At 36.1% G+C, this 27,750-nt stretch overlaps 1 protein-coding gene across 22 annotated transcripts in view; it reads right to left on the reverse strand.

Moving 5' to 3' along the window:
* Positions 1–27,750, reverse strand: part of STXBP5L (syntaxin binding protein 5L) — a 422,914-nt gene that overhangs the window by 3,343 nt on the left and 391,821 nt on the right. For all 22 annotated transcript variants that reach the window (XM_067034516.1, XM_067034508.1, XM_067034500.1 and 19 more), the window contains 5 exons: positions 21,805–21,975; positions 19,343–19,582; positions 7,741–8,101; positions 3,210–3,375; positions 607–718 (listed from right to left, as the gene is read on the reverse strand). In XM_067034516.1, coding sequence (XP_066890617.1) covers positions 607–718; positions 3,210–3,375; positions 7,741–8,101; positions 19,343–19,582; positions 21,805–21,975 — 1,050 coding nt within the window. The remainder of the gene's footprint in view (positions 1–606; positions 719–3,209; positions 3,376–7,740; positions 8,102–19,342; positions 19,583–21,804; positions 21,976–27,750) is intronic.

Here is a 27,750-nt window from a genome sequence, read left to right on the forward strand (position 1 = left end):
CCTTCTTTAACTTAGCATGATGTTTTCAAGGTTCATCTATGTTGTAGTGTGTATCAAACGTCATTACCTTTTATGGCTGAATACTATTCCATTGTATGGAGGCACCTAGATCTTTTGCATAGTTAAAAATTCAAGGAAAAAGGAGTTTTGATCTGTAAGACCAAACGGTGGGTGAGATATTCTGGAAAATGTATTAATTTTTCTCTGAAAATGTTCCCTAGTATCTTTCTACTGCATTTTGATTATTGTTCATCAGAGTTTCACAGGTAGATTTTTTTAAAGTAATTTATTCTGTACCATTGGTAAGCCTTGAATTCTGAATAAAGAATCTGTTTCCTAGAAGTAAAGGCAGGCAGATTCAAAAACATTTTTTCAGATTTTAGTAACCAAATGTCTTCACCCTGCCTTGCAGGTATGATCTACCTGCAAATGACACATTTATTAGCTTACTCATTTTTTGTATGAATTGCATGTACTATGAATTGCATGTACTACTAGAACTGCATCTAATATAAAGTGACCAATTTTATTCATGTTTGGTAAACAAATAGTTTTCATGGTATAGAAGCAAAACGCTAGTCTAGAAACAGGTCTTCTGTTACTTACAGAGCTCTTCTCTGTCAAATGTTTGTCCACTTCCACCAAACAGTCCTTTGAGAAAGCCTCTGTTTTGAGCTTCTGGTGTCTCCATGGGAGTAAACAAATCTCCTAGCATGTCCTATATCAGATCAAAAGAAAGTAGCATTAGACTGACTAAGAGTAAAATAGCAGATCAAAAGAACATGGTGTCAGGTTAGAGCATGTCATGAAAAGGCAGTCTGTTCTCCATATATTTTCCTGGTGATTTTTGCTTTGCTCCCAGTTCTCTCTGGCCTTTCTTTCTCCACCTCCTTCCTTTCCCTTCCCTTCTCCAAGAACTGACATCCTAAAATTTTCACTTTTCTGCCCTCTTCGTTTCTTCCTTCTACAATTAGAAAGCATGGGAAGCGAATATTCACCCTAGAATTAATTTACACTTGATCAGTGACTGCCAATCTAGACTTCTGATTCTTTTTCAATTACCATAGCGTCTTTCCTGTCCTAGTTCCCTTTCTGGAACCAAGCATGGACTGCCGTATGAAATGGGAAGCCTTTGGTGGTGTGTAGAGAAAGGCTGGATTTATTTTTATATCGCATACAAAATAATGAAATAGCTCAAGATAATTTAAATTAGTCAAAGTAGGCAGCTACTGCATGATGAGGTAAAATTGTTCTTAATATTTGATGTGATTTAGAATGACTGGGGAGATATCTTGTTAGAAACACAGATGCACAGGCTTTATTCCACACGTGCTAAATCAAAATTTGCATAGATGTGTTCTGGTTATCTGTATTTTTAACTTGCTCTAACTTTTTAACTTGCCCTAAAAAGTTTTAACTTGCTTTGGTCTTTCTAAAGCAGACCAAAATTTGAGAACCATTGGTTTGGAGGAAGGAACTTCAACCCAAAGTCAGACCTCTGACCTAATATCAGTTTGTCTGTGAACTTGCAGCATGACTCGTCATCATCCCCTTTCACCTCTACTCCCCAGACCTGTGCTCTTCCTCTGAATCCCTTCTCTTTGGAAATGGCTGCACCATCTACTTAGTTCCCCAACCCAGAAATACAGGAATAATTATTAATTCCTACCTTTCCTTCACTCCTACATCTAATAACCCTCCAATCTGACTGATTACACTTTATAGCCATTGAATCTGCTAACTTTTCTCTCTCCTCACTGTTGGCTGCCTTATTTCAAACCACTATTATTTTTGGCCTTATTTTAAAAAGCCTCCAAATTTTTCTCCCTACTTTTAGTCTTAATTCCTCAAAACTAATTGCCATACTGCAACCAGAATATTAGCTTGAATAAACAAATTTGTTAAACCTTTTCAATGACGTGCCCTGGGGATAAATGCCCGATTCCTTAAGGAGCTTACAAGGTCTTCCAAGCTCTGTTCTTGACTAACTCTCCAGCATCACCCCTTCACTCTCTCCACTTCCCAACTCAGCACTTTGTTGGAAGTTGCCTGAACCTTGGGGCTGTCGCATGCCTCTGCTTTGTCAAGAATATTATTACCTTTTCCATCTCCAGCCATCCATTCCTATGGATAACTCCTATTCATCCTTCACAACCTTTTTCTAACTACCCCTTCCCTTTTGTTCCATCAACCCAGGTGCCCCTCTCACATGTCTCCCCAGCACTGGCACAGCCATATAACAGCATTTTCCAGAGTATTGTGGTTGTCTGTTTACTTATCTCTTCTTCCACACTAACAGGTAGGGACTTGTATCTTGTTTATGATTGTGTTCCTAGAGCCCAGCCAAGTACCAGGCATATAAAAAACTCTAAGTATTTGTTGAATAACATTTATTATTATTTATTTTTAAAGCTTATTATGTTCCAGACACTGTGCTCAGTGCTTTATATGAATTCTTTCTTAATTCTCACAGCAGTACTTCAAGGTAGTAGATTAAGTAAAATGGCCAAAGTTACATAAGTGAGCAAAATGCAACTTAAATAGTTCAGAGCTTATACTCTGAACCTCTGTATTGTAATGAGTGGGTTTCAGTTTTCTTATTTCTAAAATAAGGAGGAGAAACCAATTAAATCCCCAAGATGCCTTTTAACATTTTGTGACCACATTTACTTATCCAAGGTTAGATAGGCTTTTATATTTATTTTGTTTCTAGGTTCTGCTTACCGCTATGATCAAAGACAAATGCCCAATTCTAACCTACATACAATAAATACATTCAAAATATGTATTTATTTTGTATGGCTCTTAATCACAATTAAGATTTCTTTAAAAAGAGTTCATTAACTCCCTGAATTGTATGCAAAATTTTTGTTTGCACATACATATTCCCCACCCTGGAGGAAGATTTTTATAATCTTTCAGAGGATTCTCCATAGGCAAAACAAACAATAAAACACACAAAACCACCATTGATATGTATGATCTCCACATTCTTCACACATCCCGTTTTTTCTTATTTTTTTCTGTGTATATCTGGAACCATACTAGAACTTGGTAGCATCACCATGATGAACATATATTCAAAACATGTTCTAGGGCAGGCATATTTATTGTCTGCCTCAATAATATTTTAGCTTTTAGACATCTTTCTAATTTTTTCTCTTTTTACAACTGTGTCCGATGTTTATTCATAAATGTGCCTGACCTACCTGTAGATTATCACACATCTCTTGGCTGTATGTTAACCGCTGAATTTCAGTAGGAGAGACAAGGTATAATGCCTGTCCTTCATTGGTAAAACAAAACGTCCGTGCTATCCTCATGTCTGTCAGTGGCAAATAATTAACATCCAACATTGGGCGAAGACTAGGTAGGCTGAATGGAAAAAAACAAATCCACATTTCATATTCAAGTTGTTAGAAGCTTTTAATTTTTTCGTATAAAATGTGCAGATCCTTACATAAAACAATACTTTTTATATCACTATTTTACGGTTGTTTCTTTATCCTCTTGAGTTCTCAATGGTAGTAAACTAGACTTTCACATAAAATCATATTCACAAAAAATTATGGGCACAGTTCTTCTATCTTAATCCACACAGATACTTAGCAAATGTCCTTGAAGGATGGATTAAATGCAGTGGCCAGCAATTTCAAAATGCTTTCTGGAGCATTTCACAGGTTCCTACAGTACAGTTATAATCTTTGATTATGGCAGAAACACCACAGCTAGAAAGTGGCTGCCTGCATACTTGGTCTATTGTCTCTTTTTAAGGCAGAACTCCTGGGTCTGAGGAGGCTATACACTGATGAAGTGGGTCTAGTTCACTGTGCCTGGGAATGGAGTGGCTTTGCTCCCCATTCCTTTACTTCCTCTATACACAGAAAGTGAAAATCACCTATGACTTAGGGCACCTGCACTGAAGACATGATTAATAAACAAACATGGCTGGGGGCTGTAACAGATTAGTTACAAATAATAGATCAGAATTTGCACATCCAAGCTAATACCACATCTCAAGTGTCTTACTGATTGGCTCTATGCTTATCCTAATGTTGTAGTCAAATGATTTTGCTTACATATTTATAAAAATGTACTTTTGGATACTGTCACTAGAGCCAGATTTACAAACTACTAAAGAAAACCAATCTCAATGCTTTTAAAGCACATCTCTAATGCCAAAAGGAGAAAAATAAACTTGTAAAATAAAATTTAACTTGTAGTTAAATCTCAAGCTTTGAAATTATTCTACTGATTGTAGTGTGCACAATGATTTTAAATTAACCCAGATCATAAAACCAGCACGTTGAAAAAAAAAGTACTTATTTCTCTTATCAAAGTAGTTTGTAATTACAACTTAAGCCCTAGAATCTTACATATAAAATGGGACCTGAAATCTGTGCTATAGGAATAAGTTTTTCATGAGGTCCTAGCGCTGTGCTGTCCAGTATGGTAGCCACTAGCCACATGTGGCTATTGAGCAGTTGATATATGGCTTGTGTGATTTGAGATACTCTGTAAGTGTAAATTATATACTGAATTTCAAATATTTAGTATGAAAAAAGTATATTAAAAATACATGTGATGGCGTTTGAAGTAACAAAGATCCTTAGGATATGAGTCTAAAACAAACCCTGTTAAACAGACTTCCATTCATTTAGATTAATGGGTTGTGGTGGGAAAGAGGTTCCTATGGTCTTTCCTGATAAGTTGTGTTGTCTATGTAGCATAATAAAAGTAAGCCAACAAAATATAACAGGTGTAATCCCTTTTGGTAGGAAAAGGAAAGAGTAAGTCAATTGCTAAGGGCTAGGAAACAAGTACTCTTAAAGATGAAAAAAACAGTTTTTTTTCTGTGCAAGGACATTTTTATAAGGAAATAGTGTCAGGTAACTAAAGATGGTTCCCACTAAAAATGGCTCTTTCAGCCCAGTTTGAGAACTTTATACATAGATAAGCCTCTTGCATCTCTCTCTACTCTTTTCTAGGTCTGGGTACATTGGCACATAAGCAATCATACCTACCTAGCAACTATCTGAAAACTAGGACTTGAGATTGGGCTCAGTGTAAAGTTATGCATTGGAAGTACAGAGTCCTAACCACTGGACTGCCAGGAAAGTTCTGTAGTTAAGTTCTGATAGGGTCTGGAAAGATCTGGGAATATGCTTAGCAAGGTCAGGAGCATGCCAATTTGTAGACTCCAGTTACTCAAGCCATATGTTTCCTAGCCACACCTTACACATTACTAAAATCATGTCAAAATCACTTCCTTTTCAAATATTTTTGAGATCCTCATGAACACATAAAGAGTTTCCACTAGGACATAACATTAAAGTAGTCATTATCATGTAAAACAGCTTTTACAAAGGGCAGAGACAGAGAGATCATTTTATCTTTCCTATTGCTATGACTCCTGTTGCTTTTTAAACTCTTGCTTTTCATTTCTCAAGAAATTCTCATAAATGTAGATGTAGCATGTATTCATTTAAGTAGAAATTAATTTTCAGATGTACCATTTAAGAAAAGAAGACATACTAAAATTTTGCAAAAACAGGGTAAGTAGTCACTATCAAGCTAAAAACTCAATTGCAAAATACCATTTTTGAGTGACTAAACGTGAGCTCAGGGGAGTATACACACATTTTTTTTTCCTTCTAAACTAAGGCATGTCTAGGAGTTAAGTCGTTATTTTCAAACAAGACTGGAATGGCCTTCTTCAGAAATCTCTAAGAAGAGCTTGAGAAAGAAAGAGTAAGAAATATGTAAGAGAATGAGCAGGCCATAAATGATTGTTTTTATGTTTTCAAAACTTTCACCTTCATTAACTACTTCTTGGCTTACAAATCTACTCATGTTTCCCCTATTAAAGAAAATATAACAATAAAAATACTCTCAAACACCAGTTTTGCTCTCGAACTACTTTCCTGTCTCTCATCTCTTTTTTACCAAAATTTCCCCGAAGAATACTGTCTCAGGGGTTGGCAAACTTTTTTTTAAAGAGCCAGATAGTAAATATTTTAGGCCTCCGGTGCAACTACTCTACTCTGCCCAATTGTGCACAAGCCCCTCCGGGCAGAAAGGAGCAAATGGGTGTGGTTGTGTTCCCCGAACCTTTGTTTATGGCCATTGAAAATTTGAATTTCATATACTTTTCACATATCATGAAATATTCTTCTCTGATTTTTTTCAACAATTTGAAAATGTAAAAACCATTCTTAGCTTGCAAGCTGTACAATATCAGATCAGAGGGAGAGCAGGGTAGATATGGCCTGGGGCTGTAGTCTGTCAACCCCTGATCTATGCCACTGCCTCTTCTTGCCCCCTTGAAATTTAGTCTTACCTCCACCGTGCTCCTAAGATTTGCTTTCTTAAAGATCACTAATATCTAGGTGCCAGATCTAGGGTTTTTTCTTGTACCCAAACTCTTTGACCTTTCTGCTCTGACTACCTCTTGACCATCGTTTTGGTAGTCTTCTATCCTTTGTTTTGATACTCTGCTGTCGTTTTCATTTCATGAAGTTCTGCTACTCTGATCCTTTTCCTAGCTTTCTCATGACTTCTCAATCTCCTTTGCTGGAGTTTCTTTTTTCTCCACTTAATAAATGTAGACATATGTACCCCTCCCCCCCCGATTTTTGTCCTAAGACCAGTCTATTTCTCCTCTTATACTGTCTTCTTTGATGATTTCATTCACTGCTACAACTTTCACTAATGCATTTACGTAAATGATTTCCAGAGCTGTATCTTCCACCCCTATTTTTTTAAGAGTCCAGACCTTAAATTGCTGGCTAAACTTCTGCAGGCTGGCATATAAGCACCTCACACTCCAAGCATTCATTCTCAATTCATTCCCAAACTTCTCATTATCAGTCTTTCTAAATTCTGACTTTCTTATCTGCTAATGACCTCACTATTATCCAAGTTCATGATAAAACTTTTTAACCTTTAAGTTCTCTTCTAACCCTGAGATTTAAAGACCACCATTACCTTTCACAACCAATTGGTTTTACATTCAGCAAATTTCCCTCAATTATCCCTCACATCTGTTTCCACCTAGCCTTCAATATAGTTACAACTTCAGTTCAAAAGCCCACCCAAGCTCTCCCTCTGTGTATATTTCTTAATGCATAGCTAGAGCAGGTTAAAAAAAGTGATGACTTTTAGTATACTGTTCAGTGTTGATCTCACTTTTTCCTAGACTTGCAGCCTCAGGCAAATTTGTTAACATATGTAAAATGGAGGATGCAAATAACACTTTATTTTCCTATGTCCTAGAGAAGTTATGAGGATAAAATTTAATTCTGTACGGAAAATTCTTGTGTGTACTATGAAACATAGTAAAGGTAACATTTCATTTCTTTTCCTTGTAGTTTATTCATCTTCATATATACTGTGCCTAGCATAGCATCTGGGAGATAACATGTGCTCAATAAATGTTGAATGAATGTGTGAATGACTGGAGAATCACTCTTTCCTTAGATTCCTTGATGTCAATTAACATATTTCATTCACAATGCAAAGCATTTTTGGCAAAAACAAAAAACAAACAAAAAACAAACAAAAACAAATAAAAACTCAAAGTCTCCTCAAAGTTTTGAGCAATAAAACATTCACAAACATAATGAAACAATGATCTGTTTGCCTCTTGATAACATCTTGCACATTACACATATACTTTTCATAATTGTACCTTGTTTGCACTGTTATGATTACCAGATAATTTATAAAGAAGGCAAGTACCTCATTATCATGATATGCCCATTGGCACAAAAGCATGCCAAGCAGGCACTGTTACACATGATCACCACATCTGCTTGCAGTATAAAAGATGTCTCAGTGATGTTATGAACGTAGAGGCAAGTCTGAGAAGGCAGTGAGAAGACTTTGGCTTGTTTTTCTGAGCAGATTATTGTATACTGATGATCTCCTATTTCTTGGGATGGAGAGGGGCAGTTCATGACCAGCTTTCTTCTCCAAGATTTCTCATTTTCATCTATGTTGTTTGGATCCCTCCAGACTTCATATGGTGGTTGCATTAATCTGCCAGTTCGGTCCATACAGGAGAATGTTAGGACAGCTCCTTTCAATGAGAGGAATGTACCTATAAAAACAATTTCATATCACTGGCACATGAAATTCTTTCTAAAACAGCTGCTATTCATCTATGGGTGATAAATCTTTTATATTATGATAATTCATATCCATAGTGTCATAATATTGCAGTATTATACATAAATCAGTAGATTTGTGAGTTCGTCAGTTGCAGTAACTTGGAATCATAAAAGGTAAGGTCTAAAAGGAGTCTAAGACATCAACTTGTCAAATCCTCAAAACAGAGACCCAGAAAGATGATGAGACTTGGGCCAGGTCACATAACAAGTTAGTGGCTGAGCCTGGACTAGAACTCAGGTTTCCTAATTCCTAATCCAGTATCCTTTCACTATACTATATAGTATTCATTAAAATACTTTTTTAAAGAGCAAATTTTAGAAAATTTATAATTTTAATTTATTGAATAACCAGCTGAAAGATGCCAACTGATTCCACTTCTTTATTTTATAGACTCATTCACTAGAAAATGCTATTTTTCTTTTTCTGAAAATGAACACTCAGAATATTTCATGAAATTTAAATATCTAGAGTTCATGCTAGCAATTTTGATTGTATTAAAAAAAATCCAAACTAGCTTTGGTGTTTAGGCAGGCTTATGCACCTTTATACAGAAAAATGGTTTACTCACCTGGTATCTCCAAGCTTGAATATCCATGCCAGATTATTACCTATGGGTGATTTTTACCAGTACCAGAGGCAAGATACTATGAAGCTTAGGAAGTAACTTGGGGTAGACTGACCTTTGGACATTTCCAGATTCTCCCCTAAGCAGCGCCCTAGCAGCCTTTTCTTTCCTTTCTCCTTTGACATCATGTACAGAGAGTAAGGAAGTTATCCCAGGCTGATATATCTTAGGAGTGTACATGTACCAGAGACTTAAGAAGGGTGTTATAAAAATACATTCCATTTAGAAAGTACTTTATAAAGTATTTAAAATTAAAAATAACATGTTTAGATGATATAACATGATTTTTTAAAAAAAGCTCACTAAGTCCAAAGTATAGCCTATACTATTTCAGAAATACACATTACAAAGGAAGCTTAAATTGAAGGACTTCTATAATAAGATATTAACAATTCACTCTACAGTAAATAATTCACCAGACAATTAATGAGGATTTTCCTCCTAAAAGAGGTCTTACTGGCTAGAAGTGTACCTTACTCCAGCTTTCCAAATTACTAGTCTTCCCCACTAAAATCTTAATTCATTCAATCAACAAATACTTATTGAGGGTTTACTATGTGTTCTAGGCCCTGTTTTAGGCACAGGGGAATAAAATAGTGAATAAAACAGATAAAAATCCCTACCTTCACAGAACTTACTTTCTATGATAGAGACAGACAATATATACGATAAGTATATATATGAGATTAGATAGCAATAAGTACTAAGGAAAAAATAAAGCAGAAAAGGGGATAGAAATTCTTGGAAAAGGGTGTGATTAAATTTTAAATAGAGTAGAAGATGTTAAGGACTAATGTTTGTTCATTTCCCCTCCCCAAATTCATACATTAAAGCCCTCCTCCCCTTCCCCAGTGTGAATATATTGATAGTTGGAGATGGGCCCTCTATGGGAATATTTAAGGTTAAAGGAGGTCATAAGTGTAGGGCCCTGATCTGATAGAATTGGTGTCCTTATAAGAAGAGACACCCAGAGACCTAGCTCTTTCTTTCTCTCTCTCCCCCTCTCTCTCCCCCCCACAGGAAAGGTCACATGAGTACACAGTGAGAAGGCAGCTGTCTGCAACTCAGGGAGAGAGCTCTCACCAGATACCAACACTGCTGGTATGTTGATTTGAGACTTCCAGTCTCCAGAAGTGTGAGAAAATAAAATTCTGTTGTTGAAGTCACCCAGTTTGTGGTATATTGTTAAGGCAGCCTGAGCAGATTTATACAGAAGAGGAGGCTTCTTTGCATTGTACAGTGGAATTAAGGCTCAGGAAACCAGCATAAAATATTCTGGCTACTGTGATTATCCCTTATCTCTGATCCAAGAGTCTCATATCTTCTATCAGCATCCATGAAACTGGCAACTTAAATTTATTAGCTTGCAAGTAAAGTAAAATCTCAAACTATTCACAGATCTTGACCTTCTAGAGCAGTTACAGGCAGACTTATAGGAGATGAGATCAGAGATAATACGGAGCTAAGTCATGTAGGTTCTTGTTGAAGACTTAGACTTTTACTTGGTATGAGATGGGAAGATTTTGAGAATAGAGTAATATAATATAATTTCCATTTAACAGGCTCACTCTTCATGCTGGGTATATCCTAAAGGGAGTCAAGGTTGGAAGAAAGTAGAGCAGTTAAAAGGTTAGTACAATAATTCAGGTGATAAATGGATAGAGGCTTGCTCAAACCATGTGGTAATAGTATAAAGGGTGAGAAATGGTCAGAATCTGAGTATATTACAAAGGTCAAGCCAACAGAATATGCCAATGAGTTGGAGTTAGAGTGTGAAAGAGATACAGTGGTCAAGATTGATTCTAATGCTTTTGACCTGAGAAACTGGAAGGATGGAATTGCCATTAATAGATATGGGAAAGACTGTGGAGAAAGGAAAGGAATATTAGGAACTCAGTTTGGGACATAGGTTTGAGATACTTATTAGACATCCAAGTGTATGTCATATACTTATAACTGGATACCTATGTCAGGAATTTGGGGATAGGCCAGACTATAAATATATGACCCATTAGATCACAAAAGGCATTTAAGGTAATGAGGCTGGCTGATTTCATGTAGGGCTTGAATATAAATAGAAAACAGAAAAGGTTCAAGGAGTCTGTCTATGAGCATGCCAGTGTTTTAAGTCCAGTGAAATGTAGAGGAGCGAGCAAAGGGGACTGAAAAAGAATGGCTAAAAAGGTGGAAGACAACTAGGTAAATAAAGTATCCTGGAATCTAAGCAAAAAGTGCAATGTTATAAGGTAGGGAAAATGGTAAACTGCAATATGTTGCTGATGTGTCAGGTAAGATGTGACTTGAGAATTGACCATTGGATTTAGCAGTGAGGTCAGTGATGACCTATACAGAGCTTTTTGTTGATTGGTGTGGGAGAAAGTTTGCTTAGAATGCACTCAAGAGAGAATGGGAGAATAAAACTGGAAATAGTGAATATAACATAACTATTTCAAGGAATTTTGCACTAAAGAAAAAAGTGAAATGGGGCATTGTAGGAGAATAGATTCAAGGAGGGTTTTTCTCTTTTATGGGAGAAATAACAGCATGTTTGTATGATCATCTAGTAAAAAGATGAATATTTATTATAATTATATAAAGGAAACAGGAAAAATTGCTGGATTGACTTTCTTGTGTAGGTGAAAGGGAGTAGAATCTAGTGTACAACTGGAGACATTCACCAAGTCAGGAGCTTACACAGTTTAGTCACAACAGGAGAAAAGGTAGAGACCATGGAGGTACAGACAGACAGGTTGGTAGACATGATGGTGGTAGCTGCTGAAGTTCTTATCTGATCGTGTCAGTTTTCTCAGTGAAAGAGGACACGTGGTCATTAGCTGAGATTGAAAACAGTGGAGGAGGTATGGGAGCTCTGAGGAGAGTGGAGAAAATATGTAATTATTGTTCAAGAGGGTGGACAGAGGACTACCCAGCAGCACAGGAACCCACTTGAGGTTAATGATGATTTATTTCAAAATGAGACCTTTTAGTCTGGTTATATATTCTCCAGCCATATTCAGCTACACAGATACAGGAATAAAGTAGGTAGAATTAAATTTAACCAGGATTGTGATTAACCATATTATGTATGTATGATGTTAGGATTTATGATAAATATCTATTTGGTCTTTATTCCTGTTTCTGGCACAGTGCTCTAAAATCCTTGGAATTTCCTGACAAGAGCAACACAGGTGTCTTTCATTTTGTTAATGAGGTGATTTGGAGGCCTCACCTAAGGATAGGGGCTTCTTGCCAGGGGAACCAACCAGGAGACTAGAGGGCTAGCACTTTCAGCCCCACCCCTCTACTTCTGGGGCGAAGAAAGAAGCAGGAGATTGAGTTCAATCACCAATGGGCAATGGTTTAATTAATCACACCTGTGTAAGGAAACCTCCATTAAAAACCCAAAAGGCGCGGGTTTGGAGAGCTTCCGGGTTGAGCAGGCAGAGCTGTGGGAGAGAGCTCTTGGAGAAGGCATGGAAGCTCCACGTCCCATCCTACACTCCTTGCCCTAGGCATCTCTTCCATCAGATGTTCAGCTATATCCTTTCTTTGGAAACTGCTAAGCAGTAAGTAAACAGTTTTTTTGAGTTCTGTGAGCTGCTGTAGCAAATTAATTGAACCCGAGGAGGAGGTTGTGGAAACCTCAGGTCAGAAGAACAGGTGACTTGGGATTGGCAGTTGAAAGAGGGGGAGGGGACACTCACTGGACTGAGAACTTACTCTGTGTGATCTGACACTATCTCCATGTAGATAGTGTCCGAATTGAGTTAAATTGTGGAACACCCAGCTGGTGTCTCAGAGACTTGCTTGTTTGTGGAGAAAACCTCCACTCATCTGGTGTCAGAAGTGTTGTGAGTGTGGTAGTCGTGTGAAAGTAAAGGAAACGCACAGGAGAAACACGGAAGGAGGAAGGACTGGCTTTTTCCCTATACAGGAGGAAAGAATGTTGTTTTTTCCATCCCAGCGTGCAAAATTGCATTTGTACTATTATCACCTGCGGCTTGTTTAAAAACAAATTCTCAGACTCCACCCCAGACCTACTGAATTAGAAACTGAGAATGGTTGTAACAAACCCTCCAAGTGATTCTGATGCAGACTAAAGTGATGGCTACTGGGATGGATAATCTTTAGGTGTTTTTTCACTCTAAAATTCAGTGATTTAGTGCTTTAGGTCAAATTTCCTTATCATTGATGAGAATTTGTTGTCAAGACAACCAAGATAAATTAATGTGAAATTCAAAAAGAGAAGTGGGCTTTTCTTTGAGAGATTTTTGATTACTGATTAAATCTCTTTATTAGTTACAGGTCTGTTGAGACTTTCTATTTCTTCATGATTCAGTATTGGTCAGTTTCTAGTTTATCCATTTCTTCTAGGTTATCCTACTATATTAAGAACTATATATCTAGATCATTGGATTTTCCCAAAGAAGTACATTCTTTTAATCTCTCCATAAAAGAAGGGAGTCTGGCAAGCGTTTGAATTCATGACAGTAGCATGTGACAAAAGGGTATGTGAAATTTCATTTGTTTTTTGATAGTACCTGTAGAGAATTTTATTTTGCTTTTTTAATTCAATGAATTTAAAATATCTAAAAATCTTCATAGCTTCCCACATGTCTAGCTATTAAGGGCTTAGACAGATTCCATGCTTTACTCAGCAGTTTCAAGTGACAGTATATCTACTTTGGGGAAAACAGAATTGCTACAAACACATTCAATACAACTAGTAATAAGAACTGTAAACAACTAATAGAGCTGCTACCTATAAGTGGAGAGTGTGTGTGTTTGTTTTCCTGTATTAAGCTGTGATTATACTTCAGTCAAATACAATCATTATGCTTGAACTATATTCTTATTGTACTAGTTTTTAAGATATAATGTGTGAATTTCACAAATATGTTTGTAATATACACATCTTATATGGAAAGGCCCTAACTAAATACTTGCATAGAGTGATTTCTCATCAAGATTTAGACTTAAGATTAAAAACTACATCCTTCTCATTTGATCTCCAGACAAAACCTGTTAACTAGTTTCATATTATATCTGTGAGACAGCACATTCACTCATCTATACATTTGCATAAGTTAATTGTTCTTCATCAGAGAGCTGGATTTTAAAGGAATTAAATGCTAGCAAGTAAGTCTGACATAGGGAGAGGGCTGGGAAAAGTCTAGAGTAGAGGGTAAGTCTAGGAGATATTTCTTGTCAGCAGGCAAAGGACAACACAAGAATACTGTAAGAAAAAGAATAAAGGCAAGAAGATCATCTCTGATATACTTTTGCATATGAAAACAAATATATCTAAGCATAGATGATATGTAAACACATATATCTAAGCTTAGATAATATGTAATAAAAAACTGAATTAGTAAGTTAAAATCATATCCTTAGTATACAAAAAGGAAAATCTAGAGAAAATGAGGTAAGTCCATCTACACAAATCTTTATCTCTTACATTTTAAATTTTTCTTTATCAGCCCTTCTTTAAGTGAGGCATGTGTTCATGGGTTTTAAGTTTGTGAAACTAAAATATTTTAACCACAATCAAGTTAAACTCCTTTCTCTTTCCAGTGTAATTTTCTTCCAGTTAAGTGACAGTGTAGTGAATAGGCATTTCAGGAATCTGGACAAGGGGAAATTAAGATGGGGGTACATCTGGAATTTAGTAGACTTATGTACATGATTCATGATCACTACCATGTCTAGGTTATTGAAAGCCTTCCAGGTATAGGAATGGCTCCCAGGAAAACTCCCACCACCCTGATGCAACTCAGCATTAATCTGACATGGAAGTGCAGGGCTGAAGATCATATTACAAATTATATATTATGTCAATATTAGAAATATATAAATAATGTAGAAGAAACAATATTTGAAATTTGAAATGTCTGGATCCAAGAGCTAGTCTGTAGAAAATTCTTCCAAATCTTACAGCTCCCAAGAAACTTGATACTCCAAAATTTTGGCAACAAACATAAAAGTTCATATGATATCCACTAATGATAGATGATTGACAGGTAGCAAAGACAAAAGGGAAGTGAGGAAATAAGACTGGTTGGACCAGAGAGCTGGTGCTGGGAAGTAGCAGGAAATCAGATTAGAAAGGTAGAACAAAACTGAGCTTATAGAGATAACTGATTTCCAAGACTTTCAAGAAATTGCTTCTATGGGTAAGTGAAAGGTATCAGAGAATATGGTGTATAGAAATTAGGTGATGAAGACAATATTGTAATAAGACCAGTACGGAGGCAGTAAGTAAAAGGGATCAGAAAAGAAACGGAAGTGATGGAAGTAATCTAGGTAGTATCATGGCACTATTAACAGAAATGGGGAGAAGAGCAAGAAGAAATAGTTTGGGGGTAAAGAGGATGAACTTATTATGGAAAATCTAGTTTAATCATGAGTTTAAATCTCTAGTTTGATCATGAAGCATGAAAATAACTTTTTTTTTTTTTTTACAAAGCAGTGATAGGTACTTCATGTGGCAGGATTGGTAATTACAGAAGAATTTGTAGCTGATAGCACAAAGCATTATGTAGAAATGAAATACAATTTAAACTGAGTCTCAAAAAATTAGAGGGGTAGGAAACTTTTGGAGGTTATATATAAGTTTATGGCATAGATTTTGGTCATGGTTTCATGGATGTATACTTGTCTCCAAACTCATCAAGGTGTTTACGTTAAATATGTACAGCTTGGGCTTCCCTGGTGGCACAGTGGTTGAGAGTCCGCCTGCCAATGCAGGGGACACGGGTTCGTGCCCCGGTCTGGGAAGATCCCACATACAGTGGAGCGGCTGGGCCCGTGAGCCATGGCCACTGAGCCTGTGTGTCCGGAGCCTGTGCTCAGCAACGGGAGAGGCCGCAACAGTGAGAGGCCCGCGTACCGCAAAACAAACAAAAAATATGTACAGCTTTTTGTATGTCAATCATACTTCAATAAAGTGGCTTTAAAATTAGAATCTCAGCAAATTTCTCAAAGAATTACTGTTGGAGAGTAAAGTTTCTAGGGGCAGAAATGTGAAGACTGAGATGGGACAGACAAGGGGGAATGTTTGCTGGTGGCAGAATTTTCATTTATCTTCCTCTGTATTTGGATTTTTTTACAATTAGAAAATTTACGCACCAGCGTTTGAGATAAAAAAGCATACCACGTCACAATTTTGTGTGTGTGTACAAACAAAAACCCCACAGATCTAGGAGGTCTTTTCCAGCTCCTTAACATGGTTTTAAGGCCCTCTAATCTTCCCCTGCCTGCTTTTCCAGCCTCAACTAGCACCATTCTATCTCTAGGCTTTGGCTGTGCCATGCTCTTTTTACCTCTAGGTTTTTACTCATGCTGCATTAAATTACTCTTAAACATCAGTACTGTGCACAGCTCCCTTCCAAACCGGTCCCACTTCAGATGTCTGCTGTGTTAGAGAGGTCTTCCCCAAACTCCCCCTCCTATGCTGCACAGTATTCTTTACTTTCCTTATTGTAATTTTCTGTTTACTTTTGTTCTTCCCTACAAATAATCTGGGAATAAAGATCATTCTGTGTCCGTTGTATCCCCAGTGACTAATTAATTAGTATGAGCTTGGGAAATGTATGTTGAATGAATGGATGAATAAATTTCAAAATAGATTGTATTCAACTTTGAGGAAATTGCTAGACTCATAAATTTTGCTAGGCCAACTGATAAAAGGTAATTTAACAATGTTTTGACAGGAAAAATGCCTTCAGAGCCTGAGAACATGTCACCCACTTTAGCACTGGCAACAGAGGGGAATGCCTCCGATTCCAAACCTTTAAAAATGGTTCCCATAATCTAGAGCAGTACCAATAGGGCAGGAAACAATGGAGACTAGTGGAGAGTAGATACTGCAAAGAAGGTGAAGAAAGAGTCAGGAAGTGAGATGTGAGGAAGAGGGGGCAAGTTTTCTACTTTAAATTTGAATTGGCTTTCTGTCATCTCTATACTTTTTCTTTTTCTTTCTTTTTTAAATTCTATCAGACTATTCCACTTGCAACCCTTTCTTGTTGTAGTATGTATGTATTGACTGATTGATTGCTGCGTTGGGTCTTAGTTGTGGCACCCGGGATCTTAATTTCACTGCGCGGTGTGCTGGCTTCTCTCTCTAGTTGTGGTGCATAGGCTCCAGAGCACATGGGCTCTATGGTTGTGGCACTCGGGCTCTCTAGTTGTGGCGCATGGGCTCAGTAGTTGCGGCATGCGGGCTTAGTTCTCCACAGCACGTGGGATCTTAGTTCCCCACAGCACGTGGGATCTTAGTTCCCCGCAGCACGTGGGATCTTCAGGGATCGAACCAGTGTCCCCTGTATTGCAAGACGGATTCTTAACCACTGGACCATCAGGGAAGTCCCTCTATATTTTCTGATGAAACTCCACCTTCCTTTTTTCTTTTTATTGTCATAAATTATGGCTTCCAATTAGGCTATTTCTCTTTCAGTGGTTAATTATAAAACAGATCTGAACCTAGACTCATAGTTTCCTCCCTTATAGGTACTGCTTAATAGACAATTTTTTTTTACAACAATCTTAGGTTTACAGAAAATTGAGCAGATAGTACAGATTGTTCTCATGTGCCCCCTTTGTCCTTTCCTCTGTTATTAACATCTTGTATTAGTGTGGTACATTCATTACAACTGATGAAGTGATACTGATCTATTAACTAACACCTTGAAAGAATGGAATACTGACATAGAAACTTGGAGAAGATAGCTTCTCATTATCTCTCTTTAAATGGATAAGGAAAGAGTGCGCAAATATTTACGAACCAGATGCTAGAATATTAAGTTAAATCTATACTTATTTTGTATTTTGCCATCATTTTAAGTCTAAGTCTATTTGCTAAGAATGTTGAAGAACTTTCTTATAGTACTGAGAGATCCATTAAATTAGTTCCAGACACTTGTTTATTTCTATGCTTGTAGCATAGAAAACCACATTTGTTAGAAAATCTCTTATTAGAAAACTGTCTTTCACTTAGTTGTAAACTTGTGTATACAGGAGTTTGATTTTTACCTTTAAATTTGTGAAGAATACATGGCACATATCAGGTATCCAATCTGTATAAAAATTTATTGAGTTAAATAATGGATTGAATTAATACTTAAAAATTCATTTTGACCTTACTGATCTGGCTCTCTCTCAACCAGTATAAGAGAATTATAAATATTTCCTTAAAATTAGAACTATAATAAAAGATATTTTTATTGTGAAATATGTTTACAATTAAAATATAGTGATCCTAACAGATTAACTTTTAAAATACGGTGCATGTTATGGGCTGCATTTTGTGGCCCCCCACGCCAAATTCATATGTTGAAGGCCTAAACTCCATTGCCTCAGAATGTGACCATATTTGAGACAGAGCCTTTAAAGATGTGATTAAGTTAAAATGAGGCTGATAGGGTGGGCCCTCATCCAAACTGTCAAATGCCTTTCTAAGAAGAGATTAGGAAACATGGGGAGACACCAGGGGTACAAGCACACTGAGGGACAGCCATGTGAGAATGTGGTGAGAGGGTGGCTAGCTGCAAGCCAAGTAGAGAAGCCCCAGCAGAAACCAGCCCTGCCAACACCTTAATCTTGGGCCTCCAGCCTCCATAAGTGTGAGAAAATAAACTTCTGTTTTTTAAGCCATACATACACAAAAAATACAATATGTTTATCTGAATTTGCCTCACGAGTAGAGAGCTGACTGTTCTACTTACAGTAAGTTACAATCCATCTATATGAATTTAGCATACCAGTTAACAAAGAAAACACAACTCTATCTAACCTACCATGCCATATATGTGTTCTTTTAAAATAAAATCCCTTATCCTATATATTAATAAAATTATTTTTACTTAAGAAATTTTTTCAGATAACTTTTACTCTTTTCTATATATGAAAAAACTATTGATAAGAATAAATTTTAAAATACTCAAAGGAATAACAGAAGGAATCACACATCTCTTCTTCAAAAGGAAAAAGACAAGTCAAGTAGGAAGAGAATACAACATATACTTTAGCAACAATACTCATAATGTGGGTCAAATTCTCTAGGTACTAGGATAAAAAGGGAAGAAACTGTGTGGCATGGCTTCAAAACACGATGGGCAGATTATCAAAGAATTCAGAAAGCCACCTCAAGTCAGACTGCTTCCAACTTAATCATCTGAGTTCTTTTAGGATGATGTAAAACACTCATAGGCTCTGATCTGGCATGGAACTTTGGAGAAATGCTTCAATTCATTAAAAATGTTAAACTTTCGCTTTAAGGCTTTCCTAAATGCTTTTCAGAAACTTATTTCCCAAGGCATTGATTAGGTTGGGAGTTCCACAATTTATTACCATAGAAATGGTTGACTATTTCACCCTGCAAGTAAGCTGCAATACTTGGGATAGTATATGATTTATAAAATTCTCAATAGTTCCTATTATACAGAATGCTTAAATCTTTGCTCCAGATCAATACAAATTAAATGTTTTAAAATACCATATATTTAAATTTGAAAAAGTAGCAATGAAGGAATAAATAAAAACTCTTACCACTTGGCAATACCATGACTGGCTCTGTAAATCTTTGTTCATCTGCTGAAGGTAGGTTTAGGGAGATGATTAACACCATTCCCAGACTAGTTCCAACAAACAAACAAGGGGAGATAGTAGAGTCATTTTTCCGAACAAAGGACTCCATGAAGTATAGTGCTGTAATCGCTTCTTTAGAATCTTTGTCAATACTGGAGATGCTAGAGCTTCTAGAGCGATTATAGGAATTTTCTCGACTTTCTATGGAAATTGAAAAACCACAAATTTAGTTTTAGTGTGTTTCCAGGACAAGTAAAGTCAAACTTAGTATGTGAAAACCAAAATTATGGGGGGAGAGTAGATTTTGATTAGTTGTTAACTGATCTGGAAGGCAGTTTATCCAGTTCACCAGCTTATTTTGAAGATGAAGAGACAAGCCCAGAAGTGTAAATCATAAACTTAGGCAGAGCTGGGACTCGACCTTGAGTCTCCAGAGTTCCAGTCCACTGTGTTTTTCTCTCTACCTCACCTCACAAGTTAGTTGAAATTCTCTAATCTAGAAAAAAAAGATGTTTAGTCTAAATAGTTAAGGTTACAAGAACTTCTGGTACAGTTTTAATTATGCTTCCCTCCTATCTCGCAACTGTTGGAAGTACTTCTAATGATTTCTTGACAATTCCCACTTACAACATTGTGGCTACTTACCTGAAGGGTCACAAATGTTCTGTGGTAAATACATTCCTCTAATTTTGTTATATTTGGAGTAATTAAAATTGTAAAAATTGAACTATTTATATTTACACCAAGACTAAAGAGCAAATGTTATCTCCCTGAACTAGTTACAAGCTGCCTACCTTGAATCCAAATACAGTCTTGGCTTTGCCTAGGGCCAAATACAGAGTTGTAGACAATGCCACCCCACTGATAATCTTTCTGAGAGGGCTTCAGCCCACTTAAAGGAAACAAGGTGGTTTCAGGTTCTCCTGCTCATCAACTCTTACACATGTGTACACTCCAACAAGCAGAAACTCACCACCTCAGGTAAATATTAGGAAGGTTGTATTGTTCATATAATCACTCCAGAGTACAAGTTCCTCATATTCCTCTTTCTACTGCCTTCCCTCTCCTTTCCTTTTTGATAGGTATAAGTGTGACTCATTTTTATAAAAAGAGATAATAATATAGTATATAAATAAAATAATATACAATAAAACCAAATATAAGTTCCTCAGACTTTCCCTTTTTCTACAAACCAAAATATAGTATTCCTAATTTCCCCCTTCTATCCCTCAGCAAGTTTATAAAAATAGTTTGTAATAGAATTTAGATCAGAGAGGGAGCTTGGATATAATCTATATATTTTACAGATTTGGAGACAGAGACATAGAGTTAAGTAATTTTCCCAGAATCAACAAGTTAGAAGCAGAAATGTCTAAAACTCAAAATTCCCAATCCAATCCAGTGATTGTATACTACTTCCTTTATAACCTTTATATTTTGCTTCCATTATAACATTCCTAGCTAATGTTTCTAGCTTGCTATTCATAGACACCTGTGAGAGAAGATCATCTGGACCAAATTTAGTATGGCATAGTGTTAAAGGAAAAAACTAAAAATTTTCTTTTTTTACTTGGCCAAGCCGCATGGCATGTGGGGTCTTAGTTCCCCGACCAAGGATCAAACCCACGCACCCTCCAGTGGAAGTGCAGAGCCTTAACCACTGGACCACCAGGAAAGTCCCTAAAAATTTTATTTTAACAATTTGAAGAATAATATAGATCATTACTACCAAGTTTTTTGAGGGGTGGTAATGGTGAATTACTTTATAGCATAGAATTACCATAGCACATTTTCTAAGATTATTTTTTTCCTATTTCTAGTCCCAAAGCTTTTTATCAGCAAGACAATTGCAGCAGTTACAGGACTCCCTTTTGTGTGTGTGTGTGTGTGTGTGTGTCTTAATTTTAGGCCTTCAGGCTCATGTACTTTACTCCCTGCCCCTAACAGTAATTCCATAAGTAAGCAAATAATCCTCCCTTTTTCAAACATACGAAGATGAGATTGCAAACTTTAGAATTTAATGTCTTCCCTTTTTCTTGGTCACATTCACTTAACAGTTGAGGAAACTAAGGTTATAAGACATTAAATAACTGTCTACAGATAGAGACACTAAGAGGCTTACCATTGAGATGGAAAGAAACTGGAAGTGCAGAGAACAGATTAAGGCATAGGTCTCACTTTGTACAGAGGAGGTGAAAGCCTACCCATAAACGCCATTCTGGTTTTAGAGATGAGAGAGGTGTATGAGGAATGGATTTGGAGTCATGGCCACAGCTCGACCAGGTTCTCAGTTGCTCATTGTCTAGTTGACCATAGTTTTTCAGATCTTTCACACCTGACCACCATCCCTTATCCTCCAGCTCCTGTTACTGTGGTATGTCAAATTTTAATTGTATCCACAAAAATTTGTATGTTTAACCTACCTTCTGTTGTAGCTGGCAAAGAAATGTCCATGCAAGCAGCTGACTGTGCTTTTCGAAATGGTGGTCTTCCAGGACCCCAGCGATTTACTTTTGAAACATCAGCACTGGAAAGACGTTTTCCAGAACTGCAACTCTGAGAAGTTGGGCTTGTGCAGTGTCCATTTACATGATCTGTACCAAGAGGAAGAAGGCAGCATAAATATCATAATTAAATCTTAATATAAAGGAATCTAAATGTGTAGATTAATAAATGAAGAGTGAGAATTCCTTTTTTCAAAACATATAAAGATGGCTAAGTCCTTGCTATTTTAGTATTTAGTCACAATTTCAATTTTGCCAAAGTATTTAGCCAAATTTTTCATGATATTTATTAAATATAAGATTTGTTTTTAAAATTTGACTAGTTAACATAGTTTAAAATTTATTCTATGTCCTCATTATGTATTCTGCCATTTAATAGCAATACAAAATAGGTTATAGTATTAGACTTTCTTTTGCATAATTTAAATATATACCTGTTTATATAAATTTTGGAAGAACTTCAAGTGCTTAGAGTTTAAAATATAGAATGGAAGCATTTTACTGTGAAGTTGAGAATGGTACATAAGAATATTGACTCTACAGCCAGACTGCCTGGGCTCAAATCCCAGTTCTACCACCTACTAGTTGTACAAATTATTAAAGACTTCACATTTTAGTTTCTTCTGTAAATTGGGACTGTTATTATCTAGCTCAGTGATTTTTTGTGATAACACATGTCACATACCAGAATACTTCCTGGTATGTGGTAAACTCTGAACAAAAATTAATTATTACTGTCATTCTTGTTCCAGAGTATTAAAACTGCTCAGGTCTAAGACAAAATAGTACTGTTTATTTAGAGACTGTGAGTTTAGCTTAGTTCTGGTATAATTTAAAAACTTGGAAATAATTGCACTAAAATGTTCTTAATGTTAACACACAGTATTTGAAACATAATCTCATAGTTCTACAATATTCAGAGTGCATTTTAAAATGTGCTTCTTTGGTTACTCAAAGGATAATAAATAGAGAAGAATCATGTTTAATGTCCATATTGGACATGGGGAACTGGCACTCAGTGTCCACTCCATTATAGCCTTTTGGTATTGAACAATTTGAAAACATAAAATTATACATTCCCTGGATCCCCTTGCAGCTAGTGCAAAGATGAGAATTAGGTTTCAGTATTTAAATGCTCTAGTGTGTTTTACTATTTTTTTTTAAATGAGTTAACATTTATTGAATACTTAAATGCTAGGTATTTTATACACATTACTCATTTAATCTTCACAACAACTATGCAAGGTAGATGCTTTATTATCCTGATTTTTGCAGATGAGGAAAATGAAGGTCAGAAAAAAGGGTTCAGAAAATCATCTAATATTACATAAGTAGTATTTATGGGGGCAGGATTCTAATCCAGATTTTTCTCCGTGTCTATATGCTTAAAAACTAGGCCACAGGGTCAGCTAAAATATTTGGTAAGGAGTAGCAATTTTGATGGCATATTTAGTAGGGTTTAGGAGTAGCTTGTATAATGTACATTGAGATCCAAGCCCTTTGGGACGAGTCATCTTCCATATTAACATAGATCTCTGAAATCAGATTTCCCGAATAGGAAGGCACAAATATCACACGATGAGTTAGCTATGGGGAAGCAGAAGTCAAGAGCTCTAGCCCTCTTTCACTGACAAATCTAGTCTTATAAATAGGAAGAACACTGAGGGCAATAGCTGCCACTAACAAAGACTTAGAGTGACTACTTTGGGGGTACAAACTGCCCCCCTCTGGGCATACCAGTTAGGAAAAGTTGCCCCTTCCACAGGTGTGAAGCCTTGTTCTAGGGCTTATCCGGAGTAATGTGGGATGGATTACAGTCCTCTTCACGCCCTCTTATCTAGGTACAAAAGTATATAGCAGAGCTCTGCGAATAGTAAAATTTGTTCACTTAGCCAGGACTCTGGACTTGCTAAGCCAAGGTACCTGCCTATCTATTACCATGTTCTGGTGGCTGTTTCATGTGAATATTGTTTCATTTGAGCTCATAATAGGGCAGTATCAATTATTAGATTACTCAATATGCTGGTCTTTTTTTCCCCCTACCCACTGTATGGCCACATTTTCCCCAGCTTCTCATGATTGACTCATGAGGTCTGGCTGACATTACTATACATGGGTAGCTCAGAGTTTTTGGCCATATTCTTCTGTTTTCAATAGGGCTGATTAACTTAAAGGAGTTTTTGTTGTTGCTAAAAATTTTTAAATATATGGAAGTTAATTTTTTAATTTTTTTTAACCACAGTAAATATTCAAGATAGATATGAACAGATACAAAACAATTATAAAGAAATTTGGTTATAGCCCGGACACAGTCATTCTGGAAATTTATGATAAAGAAATAATGCTAAATACAAAAGAGAAACAAAAACCTCTATTGATAAAATTATCAGTATAGTTTAAGTTATAGATAAAAATTGGAAACCAGCTCTCCTTTACAATTCAGCATAAACTTTTAGGTACTTGGTGGTATATATCACATAATAGAGTATTATCATCTTTAAAAATGTTTCCGAAATGCTTGTTGAAACTTATTAAATATCTATGATGTGTTTCACTTAGCTCTTAGCTCTTGGTGCATAAAAACCACTCCAAATGTTAATAATGTAAAATAACAATCATTTTATTATGTTTACAGATTCTGTGGGCAAGGCCTTAGACTAAGGCAAGGTGGGGATATTACATCCATGATGTCTGTGGCATTAGTCAGGAATGCTTGAATGGCTGAGGGCTTGGAATCTTTTGGAGCCTTCTTTACTCAGATGGCCTGGGCTAGAATAATGGAAAGGTTGAGCTCAGTTGGGACTGTTAATGGGGCTTCTTTAGAAGGCTTGGGCTTCCTCACAGCATGGTGGCCTTTTTAAATAGTGGCTCAGGGCTTCAAAATGTCTGGCAAGTGAATTTGAAAATGGGATGGAAGCAATATTTATGCTGCTTTGGTGTCATTGCAATGGAGATTTTACTTTTTGTTTTTGAAAGCAACATTCCAGTTTCTAGTCACAAGCTTTCTGTATGTCAAGAGGCAGTTGTAGTAAATGCTGATGTTATAACAATGTGCTCTTCAGTTCAACAACTGATTGGCAGTAGTCTTCTGATGCTGTTTCTAACAGTAGCAAAGTTGTCCGCTTCCCTGGTATGTCTGTTTGGTGGCCTTATTCTGAAAGTCATACCTATAGGCCAAGCCTAGAGTTTACATCTCCATCTTTCAATGACTTGATAAGCACCTAGTTTCTTGTATTAAGTCACTTTCTGCATAATATAAATTAAATGGTTTGTTTCCTACAACTGCTTCCTGATTACAATGATGTTTTATCTCAGTTGTAGTGCTCTATGCCATTTAGAGAAAATTCAACATTCTAAAACATTCAACCTTAAAACAATAAGCAGATTAAAGCAAATGGGAAATTGTTCTTTATTTTACAGAAAGATTCCCAAATCTAAAAAAATTACAAGTTTCTTTAAAGTAGCTGATTCTCTTGTATCTTTAAATCAGTATTTGATTTAGTGTATATATTATACAAATTAAGGTACAATAGTGATTTACTGAAAAATGGCTTATTGACTCCAGTTGAAATTATTTTTAACATAGTCCTTGCCAAAGCTTTATAGAAGTATGTAAATGAAGATTTAATTTAATAGTTGATACACTAGTCTTGTTAAACGTTTTAATATACCATACAATTCCTAGAAAATGAAAATTAGTATTATGCCTATGCCACAGAGGGTGATTCTATGGTGAAATAAATGTTGAACATAATACTAAATCAAAATAAGTATTGGATTTTAAAATTCATGAAAACCCTTGCTTACTTTTATAGTTAAGAGGTAACTCTTCTTTCCCTCCCTCTGTTATTATTTTTTGATTTGAATTTTATTTACTTTTTTATACAGTGTATAAATGTATATATGTCAATCCCAATCTCCCAATTCATCACACCACCACCTCAATACCTCTGCCCATTTTTAAAATCAGATTGTTTGATGTTTGTTACTGAGTTGTATGACTTCTTTATATAGTTTGAATATTATCCCTTATAAGATATATGATTTGCAAATATTTTCTCCCATTCTGTAGGGTGACTTTTCATTTGTTGATAGTTTCATTTGTTGTGCAGAGCTTTTTTGGTTTGATGTAGTTTATTTTTGCTTTTGTGGCCTTTGCTTTTAGTATCAAATCCAAAAAAAATAATGCAAAGACTGATGTCAAAGAGCATATTGCCTATGTTTTCTTCTAGAAGTTTTAAGGTTTCAGGTCTTACATTCAAGTCTTTAATCCATTTTGAGTTGCTTTTCTGTATGGTGTAAAACAGAGGTTAAGTTTCATTCTTTTGCATGTGGCTGTCCAATTTTCCCAGCACCAGAATATTTTGAAAGAGAATACTTTCCATATTGTATACTATTGGCTTCTTTGTTGTAAATTAATTGATCATATATGCATGAATTTATTTTTGGGATCTCTCTTCTGTTCTATTGATCTGTGTCTGTTTTTGTGCCAATACCATATTGTTTTGACTGCTATAACTTTGTAATAGTTTGAAACCAGAAAATGTGATGCCTCTAGCTTTGTTCTTCTTTCTCAAGATTGCTTTGACTCTTTGGGGTCCTTCATGGTTCCATACAAATTTTAGGATTGTTCTATTTCTGTGAAAAATACCACTGGAATTTTCATAGGGGGTTGCATTAAATCTGTATGGACATTAAAAAAATATTCTTCCAATCCATGAGCACAGAATATCTTTCCATTTATTTGTGTTTTATTCAATTTCTTTCATTAACATCTTATTTTCAGTGTCTAGATCTTTCAACTCCCCAGTAAAATCTATTCCTGGATATTTTATTCTTTTCTTAATTTCTCTGATAATTTGTTGTTGGTATATAGAAAGGCAATTGACTTTTATATATTGATTTTCTATCATGGAATTTTGCTTAATTTGTTGATTAGTTCTAACAGTTTTTGGTGGAGTCTTTGTGGTTTTCTATAAAGAGCATGTCATCTGCAAATAGAGAAAGTTTTACTTCTTCCATTCTGATTTGGATGCCCTTTATATTTCTTGCCTTATTGCTCTGGCTAGAACTTCCAGTATTATGTTAAATGAAAGTGGTGAGAATTGGCATCCTTGTCTTATTCCTGATCTTGGAGGAAAAGCTTTCAGCTTTTCACTTCTAAGTATGATGTTAGTTGTGGCCTTGTCAATTTATGGTCTTCAGTATGTGTTGAGGCACATTCCCTCTATGCTCTCTTTGTTGTGAATTTTTTTTTTTTCAGTACACAGGCCTCTCACTGTTGTGGCCTCTCCCATTGCGGAGCACAGGCTCCGGATGTGCAGGCTCAGCGGCCATGGCTCACAGGCCCAGCTGTTCTGCAGCATGTGGGATCTTCCTGGACTGGGGCACGAACCCGTGTCCCCTGCATCAGCAGGCGGACTCTCAACCACTGCGCCACCAGGGAAGCCCATGAATTTTTATTAAAAACAGATACTGAATTTTGTCAAATGTTTTTCCTGCATCTATCAAGATGATCATATAATTTTTATTCTTCATTTTGTTAATATGATATATCACATTAATTTGCATATGTTGAAACATCCTTTCATCCCTGGAATAAATTCTACTTGATCATAAGATCCTCAATGTACCGCTGAATTTGGTTTGATAATATTTTGTTGAGGATTTTTGTATCTATGTTCATCAGTGATATTAGCCTGTTATTTTCGTCTCTTGTAGTGTCCTTTTCTGGTTTTGGTATCAGGGTAATATTGGCCTTGTAAAATGAGTTTGGAAGTGTTCCCTCCTCTTCTGTTTTTTGGAAGAATTTGAGAAGGAGTGTTATTAATTCTTTTAATGTTTGGTAGAATTCACCAGTGAAGA

Source organism: Kogia breviceps, chromosome 5 (assembly GCF_026419965.1).
Source record: "Kogia breviceps isolate mKogBre1 chromosome 5, mKogBre1 haplotype 1, whole genome shotgun sequence".
In the NCBI taxonomy this organism is placed as follows: domain Eukaryota; kingdom Metazoa; phylum Chordata; class Mammalia; order Artiodactyla; family Physeteridae; genus Kogia; species Kogia breviceps.